The sequence below is a fragment of the Salvelinus alpinus genome, chromosome 27, assembly GCF_045679555.1.
Source record: "Salvelinus alpinus chromosome 27, SLU_Salpinus.1, whole genome shotgun sequence".
Lineage (NCBI taxonomy): Eukaryota > Metazoa > Chordata > Actinopteri > Salmoniformes > Salmonidae > Salvelinus > Salvelinus alpinus.
The window spans coordinates 3,104,849-3,126,607 of NC_092112.1; the positions used below are offsets into that span (position 1 = coordinate 3,104,849).

Below are 21,759 nucleotides of genomic sequence, written 5' to 3' on the forward strand. Positions count from 1 at the left end.
TAGCTGACTCCTATAGCCACTCCTGTCTGTCATATCTTTAATCTGAGCCTAGAGGAAAGTCTTTGTCCTCAGGCCTGGTGGGAAGCCAAAGTCATTCCGCTACCCAAGAGTGGTAAAGCGGCCTTTACTGGTTCTATCAGCTTGCTGCCAGCTCTTAGCAAACTGTTTGACCAAATACAATGCTATCTATCTAATTAATAGAACTTAGGGGGGTTTTCTTTAATGAAAGCTTCTGGTTCTAACAGCAGACATTTTGTTGCCTTTAACTTTGTTACAACCTGGAATTAAAATAGATTTTTGGGGGGTTTGTATCATTTGATTTACACAACGTGCCTACCACTTTGAAGATGCAAAATGTGTTTAATTGTGAAACAAACAAGAAATAAGACAACAAAACTGAAAACTTGAGTGTAAAATCCCCCAAAGTCAATACTTTGTAGGACCACCTTTTGCAGCATTTACATCTGCAAGTCTCTTGGGGTATGTCTCTATCAGCTTGGCACATCTAACCACTGGGATTTCTGCCCATTCTTCAAGGCAAAACTGCTCCAGCTCCTTCAAGTTGGATGGGTTCCGCTGATGTACAGCAATCTTTAAGTCATACCACAGATTCTCAATTGGATTGAGGTCTGGGCTTTGACTAGGCAATTCCAAGACATTTACATGTTTCCCATTAAACCACTCAAGTGTTGCTTTATTAGTATGCTTAGGGTTATTGTTCTGCTGGAAGGTGAACCTCCGTCCCAGTCTCAAATCTCTGAAAGACTGAAACAGGTTTCCCTCAAGAATTTCCCTGTATTTAGTGCCATCCATCATTCCTTCAATTCTGACCACTTTCCCAGTCCCTACCAATGAAAAACATCCCCACAGCATTATGCTGTCACCACCATGCTTCACTGTGGGGGTGGTGTTCTCGGGGTGATGAGAGGTGTTGGGTTTGCGCCAGACATAGCGTTTTCCTTGATGGCCAAAAACCTTAGTTTTAGTCTCATCTGACCAGAGTACCTTCTTCCATATGTTTGGGGAGTCTCCCACATGCCTTTTGGGGAACACCAAACATGTTCGCTTATTTTTTATGGCCACTTCCATAAAGCCCAGCTCTGTGGAGTGTACGGCTTAAAGTGGTCCTATGGACAGATACTCCAATCTCCGCTGTGGAGCTTTGCAGCGCATTCAGGGTTATCTTTGGTCTCTTTGTTGCCTCTCTGATTAATGCCCTCCTTGCCTGGTCCATGAGTTTTGGTGGGCAGCCCTCTCTTGGCAGGTTTGTTGTGGTGCCATATTCTTTCAATTTTTTTCATAATGGATTTAATGGTACTCCATGTGATGTTAATAGTTTCTGATATTTTTTAATAACCCAACCCTGATCTGTACTTTCCACAACTTTGTCCCTGAGGTGTTTGGAGAGCTCCTTGGTCTTCATAGTGCTGCTTGCTGGGTGGTGCCCCTTGCTTAGTGGTGTTGCAGACTCTGGGGCCTTTCAGAACAGGTGTATATATACTGAGATCATGTGACAGATCATGTGACACTTAGATTGCACACAGGTGGACTTTCTTTAACCAATTATGTGACTTCTGGTAGGTAATTGGTTGCACCAGATCTTATTTAGAGGCTTCATAGCAAAGGGGGTGAATACATATGCACGCACCACTTTTCCGTAGTTTTTTTTGTTTTTTTACGTTTTAGAATTATAAAAGAACAAAACATTTCACTTCACCAATTTGGACAATTTTGTGTATATCCATTACATGAAATCCAAATAAAAAATCAATTTAAATTACAGGTTGTAATGCAACAAAATAGCAAAATACTTTTGCAAGGCACTGTACCTGTCTACCCCTACCTGAAAAATATTATGATATATCTGTCATTAAAATAGTCTGTCCTCGGTTGCAACACTCACTACCGAGTTCCAAACTGCCTCTGAAACAATGTCAGCACAATAACTTTTCGTCAGGAGCTTCATGAAATGGGTTTCCATTGCCGAGCAGCCGCACACAAGCCTAAGATCACCAAGCGCTATGCCAAGAGTCGGCTAAAGTGATGTAAAGCTCGCCACCATTGGACTCTGGAGCAATGGAAACGCGTTCTCTGGAGTGATGAATCACGCTTCCCCATCTGGCAGTCCGACGGACGAATCTGGGTTTGGCAGATGCCAGGAGAACGCTACGTGCCCGAATGCATAGTGCCAACTGTAAAGTTTGGTGGAGGAGGAACAATGGTCTGGGGCCATTGTTTTTCATGGTTTGGGCTAGGCCCCTTAGTTCCAGTGAAGGGAAATCTTAATGCTACAGCATACAATGACATTCTAGACGATTCTGAGCAAGACCTGTGAGCCAGGACTAATCGCCCAACATCAGTGCCCGACCTCACTAATGCTGTTGTGGCTGAATGGAAGCAAGTTCCCGCAGCAATGTTCCAACATCTAGTGGAAAACCTTCCCAGAAGAGTTGTGGCTGTTATAGCAGCAAAGTGGGGTATATACCAACTCCATAATAATGCCCATGATTTTGGAATGAGATGTGTCCACCATCTCGGGTAGATAACCTTGTCAAACTAAAGTAGTTGGTATATACTGCCACCCAGAGGAAAGAGTGGTAATGACAATAATCAGGGCATGGACGGTAACAAGGAAAGGTTGGAGAGCTCCCCTGAACTACTGTACCTTACTGATGAGAACACTGAGCTCCCCTGGACTACTGTACCTTACTGATTAGAACACTGAGCGCCCCTGGACTACTGTACCTTACTGATGAGAAAGTTTGGACACACCTGCTCATTCAAGGTTTTTATTTTATTTTTATAATTTTCTACATTGTAGAATAATAGTGAAGATGTCAAAACTATGAAATAACACATATGGAATCCTGAGGTACCCAAAAAAGTGTTAAACAAATCAAAATATATATTTATACCCCCCCTACCTTGTCACAACACAACTGATAGGCTCAAACGCATTAAGAAGGAAAGATATTCCACAAATTCACTTTTAACAAGACACACCTGTTAATTGAAATGCATTCCAGGTGACTACCTCATGAAGCTGGTTGAGAGAATGCCAAGAGTGTGCAACGCTGTCATTAAGGCAAAGGGTGGCTACTTTGAAGAATCTCAAATATAAAATATATTTGTATTTGTTTAACACTTTTTTTTAGTTAATACATGATTCCATATGTGTTATTTCATAGTTTTGATGTCTTCACTATTATTCTACATTGTAGGAGATAGTAAATTATAATTTTTTAAAACCTGGAATGAGTAGGTTTGTCCAAACCTTTGACTGGTACTGTATATGGCAACCAAAACTACTATGTGAACAGAAAAGACATCCACTCTTAATGTGCAGGTGATTTGTTGCGCATCACATGACCTAAATGCTGCTGAATGTGGTGAACAGGTGGAATGCACAACTCGTTTATTCTGCAGAACAGCAATGTTGGCCTATACGCCTACATTAGGGAGCTGTTCAGGATGGATGGCTCATTGGCGTGTTTCCTTCTCATTCAACCTGGTCTCAGAGCATTTCGTATTATTCTGTAAGTAAATCTGAGACACTCCATTTATTCTGAACAAAAATATAACCGCAATATGAAACCATTTCAACTATTTTACTAGAGTTACAGTTCCTACGGTATAAGGAAATCAGTCAATTTAAATATATTCATTAGGCCCTTATCTATGGATTTCACATGATTGGGCAGGAGGAGCCAGGCCCAGCCAATAAGAATGAGTTTTTCCCCACAAAAAGGCTTTAATACAGACAGAAATATTCCTCAGTTTCAGCAGCTGTCCAGGTGGCTGGTCCCAGACCATCCCGCAGGGGAAGAAGCCTGATGTGGAGGTCCTGGGATGGCGTGGTGACACGTGGTCTGTGGTTGTGAGACCGGTTGGACGTACTGCCAACTTCTCTAAAGCAATATTGGAGGCGGCTTATGGTAGAGAAATTATCATTAAATTCTTTGGCAACAGTTGCCAATTGCACACTCCCTCAACTTGAGACATGTGTGGCATTGTGTTGTGTGACAAAACTGCTCATTTTAGAGTGGCCTTTTATTTTCCCCAGCACAAGGTTCACCTGTGTAATGATCATGATGTTTAATCAGCTTCTTGATATGCCACACCTGTCAGGTGGGTGGATTATTTTGGCAAAAGAGAAATGCTCACTAACAGGGATGTAAACAAATTTGTGCACAACATTTCAGAGAAATAGGTTTTTTGTGCATATGGAACATTTCTGGGATCTTTTATTTCAGCTCATGAAACATGGGACCAGCACTTCACATGTTGCGTTCATATTTTAGTTCAGTTTAGTATGATATGTTACGTTTTGTATGGTATGTATTAATTTGTGAATGTCCATCACCCATTCCGTATGATATGTTACAAATTACAATACGTATTATATGTTATGAATTCCATCTAGCTGGCTAGGTGTTAGGGTTAAGTTTAGGAGTTAGGTTAAAGGGTTAAGTTTAGGAGTTAGGTTAGCTAAAAAGGTTCAGGTTAGGTAACATGCTAAGTAGGTAGGTATCTCCACCCACTGTAATTATCGTACTGGTCACCTCTGATGTTCCGTTATATTGACCAGATACTGTAGCGGCCACTAACAATTAAAATACATGTGTTCAAAAATGAAAGGCCGTCGGGAGGAGGCAAAATCAGGTGGAACCACTCTAGCCAATGAGAGGGCAGATACGCATGTGAACAACTGTCACAAAGTCAAAATTGTCTATATCATTAAAAAACAATCATGATAACAAACATTTGCCTTTTGGTCTTAATTTAAGGTTAGGGTTAGACATAGGATTAGCAGTGTGGTTAAGGTAAGGTTTAAAATCACATTTTAAGAAGAGAAATTGTAGAAATAGGCGGGGTTTAGGACTTGGTGGCTGTGGTAACTAGTGACGACCAGTCACAACTCCGTGTTTTTTCTCAAAATCTCCTTGATCTCCTTGCCACGTGTCCTACTTATATTAAGTACACTCATAACCTAATCATTATGAAACTTCTATTCGATCAAATGAGCCACACTTAGCAAATAAGCCATTACATTTTTTGTTAACGAAACAAATATCAGAAAAAACGCCACCTGCTGGTAAATAGGCCCAGTTATCCCTCTCGCTTCGCCTCTTCCTCCCCATCACCACCTTCTGCTAAGGTAGGTAGCTCCGCTCTCTCATTGCCATATTGACCAACAAAGCTGTAGGATGAAAACATTACTAAATACAAGAAAGAGTACAGTATTATATAGAACCCTAATTGCATGGAACTTCCTTTCATCTCATATTATTCAAATAAACAGCAAACCTGGTTTCAAAAAACAGATAAAGCAACACCTCACAACGCCTCTCCCCTATTTGACCTAGATAGTTTGTGTGTATGTATTGATATGTATGCTACGTGTGCCTTTTTTAAAAATGTATGTAGTTCTGTCTTTGAGCTGTTCTTGTCTATTGATGTTCTGTATTATGTTTCATGTTTTGTGTGGACCCCAGGAAGAGTAGCTGCTGCTTTTACAACAGCTAATGGGGATCCTAATAAAATATTTTTAAAAATACCAAATTACCAGCTGTCAAATCCTTGCTTTCCTCTGGCCTTGTTTCCTCAATTACCCTCAAATCCCATTGGAGGAAGAGGTCAGGGCCTTGGATCCTCTCATTCAATGCGCTTTGGGAGGAATTGAGGAATCAAGAACAGAAAAAGTATATTGGAAGAGATCCTGGCGCCAGCCTGCCTCTACATGTAGCAGTGACCTACTAACCCAGCGTTTCTCAAACTCCTCAGTCCTGGGGAAACCCAAGGGGTATCCTGACGACTCGCACTAAATTCTACCGCTGCTCTGTCGTTCGTTACTTTAGTCCGAGACTGCTTATCATTCAAGTTGTTTGTAGTGACGAGCACGAGGGGTGTTGGGGGAAAAAAACAAAGTCATCCGCGATTGGATCGTCTCTAACCAATCAGAGTAACAAAACCAATGACACGTTTTCAAAAAGCCGCTTTGCCCCACGTGTGTTCTGGCTCTGACCCAACCTATTGGTTTCCAGACCAGACAGCCCAAATGTGGTGAAGAGTCGGGGAGGTACTAAGATCCAGACTCAATGCCATTGCGGAGAAGAAACGAACGTCCAGGGGCGTGGCATTTAAATCAGCTGTATAGCTAGGGCAAAAACCAAAACAGGAATCCATTGGGGTCCCCAGGACCGGTTACTTTTACTTGAGTAAATTACAAGTAACATCACTTTGACTTAAAAAAAAAAAATCTTCGATAACCTCTACTCACCCTTTTAATTCACCCCCATGTCCCCTCCCTCAGTCCTGCCCAGCGTGGTGGTGATCATCCTATGCAGTCTGGGTAAATATGGAGAACAGACCATCTACACTGACAGGAGGTCCCGCTGAACAAGAGAATGACATTGCTTTTGGTTGATTCATTTTTTATTTTTTTTTGTCTATGCACTCCTTCAGATTGATCCTGTGATTAACCTCCCCCGTCTATTCCAAGGTGTTGGATATTGCACTACATAGAGAACATCGGTTACTATGGTGCTGGTCTTCCTCTTCACGTTCACCACCTTCATCGTGGTTCCACGCTGGCTGGTCCACTGTCAGAGCACCAAGAACAAGGTTGTTATAGTTAACCCAGAGTGGTGCAGCGGTCTAAAGCACTGTGTCTCAGTGCAAGAGGCGTCACTACAGTCCCTGGTTTGAATCCAGGCTGCATCACATCCGGCCGGGATCGGGAGTCCCATAGGGCGGCGTACAATTGGCCGTAATTATAAATAAGAATTTGTTCTTAACTGACTTGCCTAGTTAAATATAAAAAAAATAAAAAAATAGTCACCAAGGTAAAGTCACTTAACATCCCATAACACTTTTGCATAATTGCGGAAGAACTCTAAAACAAAGGAATAAGCGATGCAAGAAAAAATGACTGGGAAATGAATGATAGCAGCAAAGGAAGTGTTAAACACATTCGTCGTGAATTTCAGCTAACTACTCGGGCAAACACATAGCCATAACTGCTTCAGTGCCATTCTCTTCGGTAAAACACGTTTTTCTGAATATCTATAGCCACTTTATTACTAGACTTCCCGACCGCTGCTCATATTTATCAATGCTCATCCTGTAGAATCTTTAGCTAAATTAGCAACGTCGCTAGTCCCATTGAGCCCAACAAATGGGAGGCTACCACACCCACATCCAGAGGCCTTGAAGCATTTTCTTCAAGTAATCTGCATCCAGAAATAAAAGCTTCTCCCAAGTGGGTGTGACACCTACTCCCGTTGCCTGCTGCTTGGATTCCACCTGGCGATCTGTTCACCGTCTGCCCTGGTTGTCTCCCCCTGTCTGGATCAATTGAAAGTGTGGGTTCACAGCTCCAATCCAGCTGTATTGGTCATTACTGTGACGTGGTTAAGGAAGAGTGTTTTGAATACCTTTCTGGTTATAACCTTTTTCGGCAAGACAGATCTTCCAAAAAGGTGGGGGAGTGGTAATCTTTACCAAGGATCACCTTCAGTGCTCGGTTGCTTCCACCAAGTCTGTCCCCGAACAATTTGATTTGCAGGTTTTAAGTATTAAACTTTCAAATAGCTCTATATTGACTGTTGCTGGGTGCTATCGTCCTCCATCAGCACCGGCCTGTACCCCACCTGCCCTAAGCTCTCTCCTGGCCCCTTACACCAAGTCTGAATTTGTCCTGCTAGGTGACCTAAACTGGGACATGCTTAAACCACCTGACCAAGTGCTAAAGCAATGGGACTCCCTAAATCTCTCTCAGATTATTACCAATCCCACAAGGTAGGACTCCAAACACCCAGAAAAGGCTCCTCTCCTTGATGTTATCCTCACAAATAATCCTACACACAACGATAGGTATCAGTCTGGTGTTTTCTGTAATGACCTTAGTGATCACTGTTTTACAGCCTGTGTTCGTAATGGCTGCTCAGTGAAAAGACCTATCCTGATTTGTCATTGACGCTTGCTAGAAAACGTTAATGAGCAAGCCTTCCTTCATGACCTGTAAAATGGTATAGAATCAGCTTGATCACCTCTGTCGAAGACACTTGGACCTTCTTTGATATTTTCAGTGGTATTGTTAACATACACACCCCATAAAGAAAATGAGAATTGAAAACAGGTTCAGCCCCTGGTTCGACCGTGATCTTGCGGAGTTACTCCACCTCAAGAATTGCATTTGGCGAAAGGCTTCGCACACGCATACTCAGGCTGACTGGCTCTCGTTCAGGCAAATGATAAATAAGTGCACTCAGGCTATCCAGAAGGCCAAACTTAGTTACTTTAAGGAGCAGTTCTCTCTCTGTGGGTCTAACCTCATGAAGTTCTGGAAACCAGTTAAAGACCTGGAGAATAAACCCTCCTCCTCACAGCTTCCCATCTCCCGTAATGTTGATGATGTGGTTGTTACTGACAAGAAGCACATGGCTGAGCTCTTTAATCACCACTTCAGCTACCATGCTGTGTTGTCTGTGTTGTCTCTCTTGTCGTGATGTGCGTTTCGTCCTATATTTAGATGTTATTTTTAATTTTTAATCCAAGGGCCCCTGTCCCCGCAGGAAGCCGTTTACCTTTTGGTAGGCCGTCACTGTAAATAAGAATTTGTTCTTAACTGACTTGCCTAGTTAAATAAAAAGGTTAAATAAAATCAAAATTAATAAAAGTAGGATTTTTGAAAACTTCTGCATGTGAACACAATTTTGTCTTAACTTTGATGGGCCGATCAGGCTCGTACACGGATGACTCGTGAAAGGCTTATTTAGTTAGTAAATAATGAAGTAGGTAGCCTTGCACGAGTCTTTGCTTGTGAGCTGGAAGTCTTACACTACCTCCTTCTTACCTTGTGAACCTGACCCTAGACCAAGCCTGGCTTGGACCAGGCCCAGCAGCAGCAGACAGGCACCAAGGACATAGTGACGGTTGTGGGGCTGTGCTGTCCGCTGGGAATCACATGGAACTTTGCCTTCTAGCAAAGGCCAAAACCACCGTGGGGAGGACTTGCCCTAACCTAGGCCAAAACCACCCTGGAGAAGACTAGCCCTAGCCTAGGCCAAAACCACCCTGAGAAGACTAGCCCTAGCCTAGGCCAAAACCACCCTGAGGAGGAGTTGCCCTAACCTAAGCCAAAACCACCCTGGAGAAGACTTGCCCTAACCTAGGCCAAAACCACCCTGGAGACTAGCCCTAACCTAGGCCAAAACCACCCTGGAGAAGACTAGCCCTAACCTAGGCCAAAACCACCCTGGAGAAGACTTGCCCTAACCTAGGCCAAAACCACCCTGGAGACTTGCCCTAACCTAGGCCAAAACCACCCTGGAGAAGACTAGCCCTAACCTAGGCCAAAACCACCCTGAGAAGAATAGCCCTAACCTAGGCCAAAACCACCCTGAGGAGGAGTTGCCCTAACCTAGGCCAAAACCACCCTGGAGACTAGCCCTAACCTAGGCCAAAACCACCCTGGAGACTAGCCCTAACCTAGGCCAAAACCACCCTGGAGAAGACTTGCCCTAACCTAGGCCAAAACCACCCTGGAGAAGACTTGCCCTAACCTAGGCCAAAATCACCCTGGAGAGGACTAGCCCTAACCTAGGCTTAACAATCAAATCTAGTTACCAGTTTTAGCCTAGACAGTTCAGAGGAGGCTGGTGAGAGGATGACGGCTCATAATAATAGCCTGAAATGGAGAAACCATGTGTGTTGGATACCATTCATTTAGTTTACTGTGAGCCTGTCGTCTGTGCCACCACTGACAGTGGTACTGGAGATCAGAGGGGAAATTATTCTGTAACAGAATTATAGTTCTCAAAATGGTTTAACTCAAGAGCGTAAGGACATCTGTATCTTTGACTTACATTTAAGCACAGAGCTAGTCTGCAACCGCACCTGACTCGGCAAGGAGTTTGATGGTATCATTAACTTAATATCTATAGTTTTTGGAGACTTGGCATTTTGGTATAAAAATAGTTTTAAATTGATTAAAATCACCTTATTTTTGTTTTCTTAATCTGTAAAAATCTTTGAATCATGATGACATTTAAATGAAATGTACAGTTGAATTTAATGTTAACATTGTTTAAAGATTAATAGCGTTGGGGGAAAAAAATACAATAGCAGGTGTCTCATTGATATAATTTTATTGTGTGTGTAATACAGTTGAAGTCGGAAGTTTACATACACTTAGGTTGGAGTCATTAAAACTCATTATTCAACCTCTTACACAAATTTCTTGTTAACAAACTATAGTTTTGGCAAGTCGGTTAGGACATCTACTTTGTGCATGACAAGTCATTTTTCACAGACAGATTATTTAACTTAATCACAATTCCAGTGGGTCAGAAGTTTACATACAAAGTTGAATGTGCCTTTAAACAGCTTGGAAAATTCCAGAAAATTGTCATGGCTTTAGAAGCTTCTGATAGCAACAAGGCCTACAAACCTGACTCAGTTACACCAGCTCTGCCAGGAGGAATGGGCCAAAATTCACCCAACATATTGTGGGAAGCTTGTGGAAGGCTACCCGAAACATTTGACCCAAGTTAAACAATTTAAAGGCAATGCTACCAAATACTAATTGAGTATGTAAACTTCTGACCCACTGGGAATGTGATAAAAGCTGAAAAAAATCATTCTCTCTACTATTATTCTGACATTTCACATTCTTAAAATAAAGTGGTGATCCTAACTGACCTAAAACAGTGCATTTTTACTAGGATTAAATGTCAGGAATTGTGAAAAACTGAGTTTAAATGTATTTGGCTCAGGTGTATGTAAACTTCCGACTTCAACTGCACACACACCAATTCCAACAAAGAAAACAGTAGAAAAATCTTCATACACTACATTTTAATTACAGAACAGTCGGTCCCCCCAAAAAATACAAAAAGAAAAAAGGCACAAAACTCTTTAATGGCCAATACAGTAATTCAGAAGACTATTGGAGAACAACTGATAAAACGGCATTCAGTCTTGGACATTTCAGAGAGCTATATTGACCATGTTAATTTAAATGTAGTTGATTATATTTACTGGGGACAGGAGACATGGCGGGAACTGTAGATATTAGTCTGAACCTGGACCCTGACACAGCACAAACACCCCCCTTCAGGGGCGGACTGGGACCAGAAATCGGCCGTGGCATTTAACACACTGGCCCATTAATTCTTTGAAGCTCCCACATAGGTAATCTTTTTTGCTTTAGGACCCATTATGATTATTCTACGATATACCCCAATTTAGCCAGGCCACCTGGGCTAAAGATGGACTAGCCCATCTGGCATTGGCCTGAATCGCCCTATTGCCAGTCCGCCTCTGACCCCCTTGCACTTTGCTAAACACATGGAGGACAAGGAGAGAAAGCAGAGGTCACTTTCAGGTGTTAGGACTTACTATTATGAGCTTGTTTGTGTGATTGGACAACCATTAGAATAACAATTTACATTTTGTACAGGATACCTATTTGTCCTTGAAGACTTGTTAGCTCCCCAAGCTAATGCCTAGGCATTTGAATAATAACTTGAATAATGCCGGAACATTCTAGCATCCAGGACCTGTACCACAGCACCCCCTTCAGGTTGGGAGGTTCTACTACAGGAGAGTAGACTTATTTAAAAAGGACAGTTCACCTGCAATAGAGGACTGCTTTGCTATTACACAATATAGTATCTTGTTATCTCACACATGGAGACTGTTCTTCATAAGGGGAAACACACAACAGTGGAATAAGAAAACGATTTAAAATGAAAACAAAATAAGAAGAATTGATCCCGCAAAGGCGGAGGTGTTGCTAACATTTACGATAGCAAATTTAAATAAAAAAAATAAAAAAATAAGTTTTCGTCTTGAGCTTCTAGTCATGAAATCTATGCAGCCTACCCAGTCACTTTTTATAGCTACCGTTTACATATACAGCATTCCTCACTGAGTTCCCTGAATTCCTATCAGACCTTGTAGTCATGGCAGATATTATTCAAATTTTTGGTGACTTTAATATTCACATGGAAAAGTCCACAGACCCACTCCAAAAGGCTTTCGGAGCCATCATCGACTCAGTGCGTTTGCAATCGCAACAAATAATCTGCTCAGACCCCAACCAAGGATCATCAAAAGCCGTGCTATAAAAAAGCCGTGCTATAAATTCTCGGACAACTCAAAGATTCCTAAATTCCCTTCCAGACTCCCTCCACCTACCCAAGGACGTCAGAGTACAAAAATCAGTTAACCACCTAACCGAGGAACTCAATTTAACCTTGCGCAATACCCTAGATGCAGTCGCACCCCTAAAAACATTTGTCATAAGAAACTAGCTCCCTGGTATACAGAAAATACCCGAGCTCTGAAGCAAGCTTCCAGAAAATTTGAACGGAAATGGCGCCACACCAAACTGGAAGTCTTCCGACTAGCTTGGAAAGACTGTACCGTGCAGTATCGAAGAGCCCTCACTGCTGCTCGATCATCCTACTTTTCCAACTTAATTGAGGAGAATAAGAACAATCCCAAATGTATTTTTGATACTGTCGCAAAGCTCACTAAAAAGCAGCATTCCCCAAGAGAGGATGGCTTTCACTTCAGTAGTAATAAATTCATGAACTTCTTTGAGGAAAAGATCATAATCATTAGAAAGCAAATTACAGACTCCTCTTTAAATCTGCGTATTCCTCCAAAGCTCAGTTGTCCTGAGTCTGCAAAACTCTGCCAGGACCTAGGATCAAGGGAGCCCCTTACATTTTTTTAATACTATATCTCGACACATTGATGAAAATAATCATGGCCTCTAAACCTTCAAGCTGCATACTGGACCCTATTCCAACTAAACTACTGAAAGAGCTGTGTTTGGCCCTCCTATGTTGAACATAATAAACGGCTCTCTATCCACCGGATGTGTACCAAACTCACTAAAAGTGGCAGTAAAGCCTCTTGAAAAAGCCTAACCTTAACACAGAAAATATATAGGCCTGTATCAAATCTCCCATTCCTCTCAAATCTTAGAAAAAGCTGTTGCGCAGCAACTCGTTGCCTTCCTGAAGACAAACAATGTATACGAAATGCATCAGTCTGGTTGTAGACCCCATCATAGCACTGAGACTGCACTTGTGAAGGTGGTAAATGACCTTTTAATGGCGTCAGACCGAGGCTCTGCATCTGTCCTCGTGCTCCTAGACCTTAGTGCTGCTTTTGATACCATTGATCACCACATTCTTTTGGAGATTGGAAACCCAAATTAGTCTACACGGACAAGGTCTGGCCTGGTTTAGATCTTATCTGTCGGATACATATCAGTTTGTCCTCTGACAAAATCAACTGTAAATTTCGGTGTTCCTCAAGGCTCCGTTTTAGGACCACTATTGTTTTCACTATATATTTTACTCTTGGTGATGTCATTCGGAAACATAATGTTAACTTTCACTGCTATGTGGACGACACACAGCTGTACATTTCGATGAAACATGGTGAAGCCCCAAAATCGCCCTACCTGGAAGCCTGTGTTTCAGACATAAGGAAGTGGATGGTGGCAAATGTTATACTTTTAAACTCTGACAAAACAGAGATGCTTGTACTAGGTCCCAAGAAACAAAGAGATCTTCTGTTGAATCTGACAAATAATCTTGATGGTTGTACAGTCGTTTCAAATAAAACTGTGAACGACCTCTGCGTTTCTCTGGACCCTGATCTCTCTTTTGACGAACATATCAACACTGTTTCAAAGACAGCTTTGTTCCATCTACGTAACATTGCAAATATCAGAAACTTTGTCCAAAAATGTTGAAAAATTAATCCATGCTTTTGTCACTTCTAGGTTAGACTACTGCAATGCTCTACTTTCCAGATACCCGGATAAAGCAATAAATAAACTTCAGTTAGTACTAAACACAGCTGCTAGAATCTTGACTAGAACCAAAAGATTTGATCATATTACTCCAGTGCTAGCCTCCCTACACTGGCTTCCTGTTAAGCCTAGGGCTGATTAAGGTTTTACTGCTAACCTACAAAGCATTACATGGGCCTGCTCCTACCCATCTTTCCGATTTGGTCCTGCCGTACATACCTACACGTACGCTACGGTCATAAGACGCAGACCTCCTTATTGTCCCTACAATTTCTAATCAAACAGCTGGAGGCAGGGCTTTCTCCTATAGAGCTCAATTTTTATGGAATGGTCTGCCTACCCATGTGAGAGACGCAGTCTCGGTCTCAACCTTTAAGTCTTTATTGAAGACTCATCTCTTCAGTAGGCCTATAATTGAGTGTAGTCTGGCCCAGGAGTGTGAAGGTGAACGGAAAGGCACTGGAGCAACGAGCCGCTCTTGCTGTCTCTGCCTGGCCAGTTCCCCTCTCTCCACTGGGATTCTCTGCCTCAAACCCTATTACAGGGGCTGCGTCACTGGCTTACTGGAGCTCTTCCATGTCATCCCTAGGAGGGCTGCGTCACTTGAGTGGGTTGAGTCACTGCGTGATCTTCCTGTCTGGGTTGGCGCCCCCCCTTGGGTTGTGCCGTGGGGGAGGTCTTTGTGGGTTATACTCGGCCTTGTCTCAGGATGGTAAGTTGGTGGTTGAAGATATCCCTCTTGTGGTGTGGGGGCTGTGCTTTGGCAAAGTTATATCCTGCCTGTTTGGCCCTGTCCGGGGGTATCGTCGGATGGGGCCACAGTGTCTCCTGACCCCTCCTGTCTCAGCCTCCAGTATTTATGCTGCAGTAGTTTGTGTCGGGGGGCTAGGGTCAGTCTGTTATATCTGGAGTATTTTCCCCGTCTTATCCGGTGTCCTGTGTGAATTTAAGTATGCTCGCTCCAATTCTCTCTTTCTTTCTCTCTCTGAGGACCTGAGCCCTAGGAGCATGCCTCAGGACTACCTGGCCTGATGACTCCTTGCTGTCCCCAGTCCACCTGGTTGTGCTGCTGCTCCAGTTTAAACTGTTCTGCCTGCGGCTATGGAACCCTGACCTGTTCACCGGACGTGCTACCTATCCCAGACCTGCTGTTTTCAACTCTCTAGAGACAGCAGGAGCGGTAGAGATACTCTGAATGATCGGCTATGAAAAGCCAACTGACATTTACTCCTGAGGTGCTGACCTGGTGCTGACCTGCACCCTCGACAACCACTGTGATTATTATTCTGACCCTGCTGGTCATCTATGAACATTTGAACATCTTGGCCATGTTCTGTTACAATCTCCACCCGGCACATCCAGAAGAGGACTGGCCACCCCTCATAGCCTGGTTCCTCTCCAGGTTTCTTCCTAGGTTCTGGCCTTTCTAGGGAGTTTTTCCTAGCCACCGTGCTTCTACACCTGCATTGCTTGCTGTTTGTGGTTTTAGGCTGATGGAAGAAGCGCTATATAAATACATTTGAAATTTGATTGATTGATTTAACAATAAAAGCATAATTTCCAAACATACAGTATCATCCTCCTCATAATTTTACACTAAGAACATAAAAAATATAAATACATTTGTCTTTTTTTTTTTGAACCTGTTTCTTTAGTCAAGAACAGCGAACCCAGCGCAGGGTTAGGGCAAGACTAGATCCTCTGAAGCAGCAGAATTAAATAATACCCGTCCGATAAATACCCTTTCCACACTATCGTGCCGAACCAAACCATACTGGCTCAGATATTTCCCTTTGACGTCGTCCTGTCCAGCATGGTTCCAACAAGAATGCTTATCTCCGCTCAACTAGACTCAGAAGTGTGTGAAGGCTCAAACTGTCTTTTAAAAACACATGCAGTGCCTTCAGAAAGTCGTCACACCCCTGGACTTTTTCCACATTTTGTTGTTACAGCCTGAATTTAAAAATGGATTAAATAGGAGATGTCACTAGCCTACACATAATACCCCATAATGTCAAAGTTGAATTATGTTTTTTGAAATTTGTACAAATTATTAAAAAAATTAAAATCCTGAAATGTTAAGTATTCAACTTAATGTACAAGTTGCATGGACTCATGGACTCACTCTGTAATTTGATGATTGAATGACTACCTCATCTCTGTACCCCCACACATACAATTATCTGTAAGGTCCCTCAGTCGAGCAGTGAATTTCAACCACAAAGACCAGGGAGGTTTTCAAGTGCCAAGCGCAAAGAAGGGCAACCATTGGTAGATTGGTCAAATAAATAAAAAGCAGACATTGAATATCCCTTTGAGGTGAAATTATGAATGACACTTTGGATGTTGTATCAATACACCCAGTCACTACAAAAGATACAGGAAAGTATTTGCTCTTTCAAACTACACTGTACATACAAATACTTGAATACTTTCTGAATGCACTGTATGTATTGTGCAGAGAAGCACGGCGTATTGGAAAATGTATGGCTATAGTTTAGACTCCGACATTGACAGGAAATAAATATTGATAACATGTATTTTACTCTGCCTGCAAATCGTCCCGATCTTTTAAAAGTTACTCAAAGCGTAGCTCAAGTCATGTGTCCACGTTCCTATTGTCCCCAACTCTGCTCTCCTTTCAAACTACACTGTATATACAGAGTTGAGTTGGTGAAACCAAGATTGAACTCTTCAGCCTGAATGCCAAGCGTCACGTCTAGAGGAAACCTGGCACCATCCCTACGGTGAAGCATGGTGGTAGCAGCAGCAACGACCCTAAGCACACAGCCAAGACAATGCAGGAGTGGCTTCGGGACAAGTCTCTGAATGTCCCTGAGTGGCCCAGCCAGGGGCCGGACTTGAACCCGATCGAACATCTCTGGAGAGACCCGAAAATAGCTGTGCAGCAACACTCCCCATCTAACCTGACAGAGCTTGAGAGGATCTGCAGAGAAGCATGGGAGAAAGTCCCCAAATACAGGTGTGCCAAGCTTGTAGCATCATACCCAAGAAGACTCAAGGCTGTAATCGCTGCCAAAGGTGCTTCATCAAAGTACTGAGTAAAGGGTCTGAATAATTACGTAAAATGTGAGTTTATTTGTAATACATTCACAAAAAAAACATTTAAAAAAAATAATGTTTTTTGCTTTGTCATTACGGGGTATTGTGTGTAGATTGATGAGGGGAATAAAAACAATTTCATCCATATTAAAATAAGTCTGATGTAACAAAATGTGGACAGATGAATGGATCGGAATACCTTGAATGCACTGTATATACACCGTCTACCAGGGGGCTCAGTTCCCAGAGGGCCGAGTGTCTACTGATATTCACTCCCCCCTTAAAGCGGGGGTGTCACATAGTAATCATAATAGACCTACAGTTCCCTCGACTGTGTCCAGCGCACTATTAAAAATCACTGAAATTAAAGCTGGACAGTCTGGGAGTATCGGAAATTCCCTAAACGATGGTCTGAGGACAATCTTGTTGCTAATTTTGACGGCGAGGAAATCTACTTCCAGTGCGGCCCTCCAGACTTCGTTGAAAACCGAACGTGGCCCCTGGGGGGGGAGAAATAATACTAGTAATTATAATTTATTTTTTTCCAGACAGTATTTTTTGAAAGTGGTGCTCATCCAATTGGGTACTACGTCATCCATTTCATATGATATGTTACATCCTTCAAATGAGGGCGATTTACCCAAAAGCTTTGTACCGTCTGTCGACACTGACATCATCATTCACACGTTGCCGCCAATGGACGCGATCTTAGCGCTACCAAACTTCCAGGAAACTCACCCGCTGTTAGTTAATTTACTTTTGATCAAATTTAACCCTTAAAAAGACTAGATTCACCATCTCTGTAACACAGCTCTCAGGTCCATTTGAAATTATATATATATATTTGTTTTAATCAATGGGTGTATATCATTATTTAAGTCAGAAAATAATTAACCAAATCGCAGATTTTCCCTTTAATACCCACAAGGCTAAACTAATCAGAAGTTAGCTCTGTGTCTTGTCTCATTTGGCTTTGGGTGCCACTGCTGGCTTTCAGATGGCTTTTTGCCTCATGCACATAACCGTCCTCTACAGAAAGGACCTTCTGTATTTCTGGTGGCCATTCCATTTAAAAGAACACCACGGACATGGGAAAAATTCATAATGTCAATGTTTACAAACCAAACGTTAAGATTCCAGTAGTAATGAAAGCCGTAGATTGCAGGATACATTGAACAGTAGGGAACAATACAGTCCAATCAGAACAGTCCAATCCACAGATGAGTACTCAACTGACTGTTCTTTGGCAGGGTGATAAACTACACCCCTCCCTCTCTTCCAGAAGTGTTAGTAAGAGGCCACTGATGCGCTACCAACGCATTGCACAAGGAAATGGGTTCAGGGCAGCACAAGATGAGACATTATGAGAACCATAGAAATGGTATCACTTCTATTCCAGAACAGACTTCTATTCCAGAACGTTCTAGAACAGACTTCTATGTCTCTGATGAGAACAGATTCCATATATACATATAGCTGCACCCAGGCAAGATTGAGGTATGTGGGTCTGGGCTCAGAGGAGGAGTGGGAAAACCGGTTGACCAGGGCCCCAGGCCAGTGGCACCATATTGGGGTGGCGGTTCAGAAAAAAAACAGCCATTTATTATTCTCCACTCAACTTTTTCACTCCGATGAGGACAAGACAGGGTTCAGTACACTGGGGCCGTGGAGGGCCTGAGAACAAGGGGAAGGAGGGTTCAGTACACTGGGGCCGTGGAGGGTCTGAGAACAAGGGGAAGGAGGGTACAGTACACTGGGACCGTGGAGGGCCTGAGAACAAGGGGAAGGAGGGTACAGTACACTGGGACCGTGGAGGGGCTGAGAACAAGGGGAAGGAGGGTATAGTACACTGGGGCCGTGGAGGGCCTGAGAACAAGGGGAAGGAGGGTACAGTACACTGGGGCCGTGGAGGGGCTGAGAACAAGGGGAAGGAGGGTTCAGTACACTGGGGCCGTGGAGGGCCTGAGAACAAGGGGAAGGAGGGTTCAGTACACTGGGGCCGTGGAGGGCCTGAGAACAAGGGGAAGGAGGGTACAGTACACTGGGGCCGTGGAGGGCCTGAGAACAAGGGGAAGGAGGGTACAGTACACTGGGGCCGTGGAGGGCCTGAGAACAAGGGGAAGGAGGGTACAGTACACTGGGGCCGTGGAGGGCCTGAGAACAAGGGGAAGGAGGGTACAGTACACTGGGGCCGTGGAGGGGCTGAGAACAAGGGGAAGGAGGGTACAGTACACTGGGGCCGTGGAGGGGCTGAGAACAAGGGGAAGGAGGGTACAGTACACTGGGACCGTGGAGGGCCTGAGAACAAGGGGAAGGAGGGTACAGTACACTGGGACCGTGGAGGGGCTGAGAACAAGGGGAAGGAGGGTACAGTACACTGGGACCGTGGAGGGGCTGAGAACAAGGGGAAGGAGGGTACAGTACACTGGGGCCGTGGAGGGCCTGAGAACAAGGGGGAGGAGGGTGGCTGGAGTTTGATAGCTTAAATTTGGTCATCTTCACATTCCTTGAACCACAATCTCTCACGCACACACACGACGTATCCTCTATTGATTATTACCCTTCGCTACCCACTCCTTCCTCCCACAGTCACTGTCCAGTAACCACCTCTTCAGTCATCGTCCGGGACCTCTGTCTTGATGTCGCTGGGCACCCCTCCAGTCCGGGACAGAGCCAGGATGGTATGGTTGACTGCAGCCATCTCCACGGCCAGAGAGATGGGGTCCTGGTGGTCAGTACCATCGTCCTGGAAGAAAAGGGGGGGGGAGAAACATAGAAAGTAACAAGTTTATATATCATTATTTTATTTAGAGGTCTGAGGGGGACTGATTTCTTCATCCCCCCCTCCTGCTGCTTTTCATAGCACTCCCCACTGGCTTCTTGTCTGACTCACGTAAGAACTGTGGCCCCAAACCCGACCGCAGGCTCGCAATGTTATTTTACATGTACGTTACGAGACTTGCTTTGCAGCCCCAGTCCGAGCAATTTTGCCACCCTGAGCAAATTTAAAAAAATTGTCACTTTTTTTGTGCCAGAGATTGACGTGGTATTATCAACCAATACGTTATATATGTACACTACATGACCAAAAGTATGTTGGCACCTACTCTTCGAAAATCTCATTACAAAATCATGGGCATTAATATAGAGTTGGTCCCCCCGTTTGCTGCTATAACAGCCTCCACTCTTCTGGGAAGGCTTTCCACTAGATGGTGGACCATTGCTGCGGGGACTTGCTTCTATTCAGCCATAAGAGCATTAGTGAGGTCAGGGACTGATGTTGTGCGATTAGGCCTGGCTCGCAGCCGGCGTTCCTATTTATCCCAAAGGTGTTAGATGGAGTTGAGGTCAGGATTCTACGTAGACTAGTCAAGTTCTTCCACAGCGATTGACACACTATTTCTGAATGGACCTCGCTTTGTACACGGGAGCATTGTCATACCGGAAAGGGCCTTCCCCAAACTGTTGCCATAAAGTTGGAAGCGTTTCCACTGCTCCAGAGTCCAATGGCGGCGAGTTTTACGCCACTCCAGCTGACGCTATGCATTGCACATGGTGATCTTAGGCTTGTGTGCGGGTACTTGGCCATGGAAACCCCATTTCATTTAGCTCCTGACTAACAGTTGTGCTTCCAGAGGACAGACAATTTTTACGTGATACGCACTTCAGCACTTCGCAGTCACGTTCTGTGAGCTTGTGTGGCCTACCACTTCTCGGCTGAGCCGTTGTTGCTCCTAGATGTTTCCACTTCACAATAACAGCACTTACAGTTGACTGGGGCAGCTATAGCAGAGCATAAATTTGAGAAACTAACTTGTTGGAAAGGTGGCATCTTATGACGGTGCCACGTTGAAAGTCACGTAGCTCTTCAGTAAGGCCATTCTACTGCCGTGTTTGTCTATGGAGATTGCATGTCTGTGTGCTCGATTTTATACAGGTGTGGCTGAAATAGACTCATCGACTCATTTGAAGGTGTGTCCACATACTTTTGTATATACAGTGTAGTTTGAAAGGGAGCAGAGTTGGGGACAATAGAAACGTGGACACATGACTTGAGCTACGCTTTGAATAACTTTAAAAGAGCGGGACGATTTGCGGGCAGAGTAAAATACATGATATCAATATTTATTTCCAGTCAATGTGGGAGTCTAAACTACAGCCATACATTTTCCTGGAAAGACCATGTTCTTTTATATGTTTGCTCTGTTTTCTCTAAATAAGCTTTGTTGTACAATTAAAAGGCCAAATACACTGCATCTCAAATATTTAGCAATAATAAACATATTTCAGAGTTTGTGTGTGTGTGTGTGTCAATGTAAATTGTCCGGTGGCGATTTTTATGAATTGTTCAGCAGTCTTATGGCTTGGGGGTAGAAGCTGTTTAGAAGCCTCTTGGACCTAGACTTGGCGCTCCGGTACCGCTTACCGTGCGGTAGCAGAGAGAACAGTCCATGACTGGGGTGACTGGAGTCCCTGACAACTTTATGGGCTTTCCTCTGACACAGCCTATTATTTTCAGTTGAAGTCGAAAGTTTACATACACTTAGGTTAAAGTCATTAAAACTCGTTGTTCAACCACCCCACATATTTCTTATTAACAAACTATAGTTTTGGCGGTTAGGACATCTACTTGCGCATGACAAGTAATATTTCCAACAATTGTTTACAGACAGATTTCACTGTATCACAATTCCAGTGGGTCAGAAGTTTACATACACTAAGTTGACTGCCTTTAAAACAGCTTTAAAATTCCAGAAAGTGATGTAATGGCTTTAGAAGCTTCTGATAGGCAAATTGCCATAATTTGAGTCAATTGGAGTTGTACCTGTGGATGTATTTCAAGGCCTACCTTCAAA

The 21,759-nt window shown here is 43.5% G+C and overlaps 1 protein-coding gene across 2 annotated transcripts in view; it reads right to left on the bottom strand.

Annotated features, from left to right (window-relative positions):
- Positions 1 to 10,134: 10,134 nt before the first annotated feature.
- The window catches only part of LOC139555892 (homeobox-containing protein 1-like), a 40,114-nt gene continuing 28,489 nt past the window's right edge, over positions 10,135 to 21,759 (bottom strand). For both annotated transcript variants that reach the window (XM_071369253.1, XM_071369252.1), the window contains exon 9: positions 10,135 to 19,649. In XM_071369253.1, the coding sequence (XP_071225354.1) occupies positions 19,515 to 19,649 (135 nt within the window). In that variant the 3' untranslated portion in view covers positions 10,135 to 19,514. The remainder of the gene's footprint in view (positions 19,650 to 21,759) is intronic.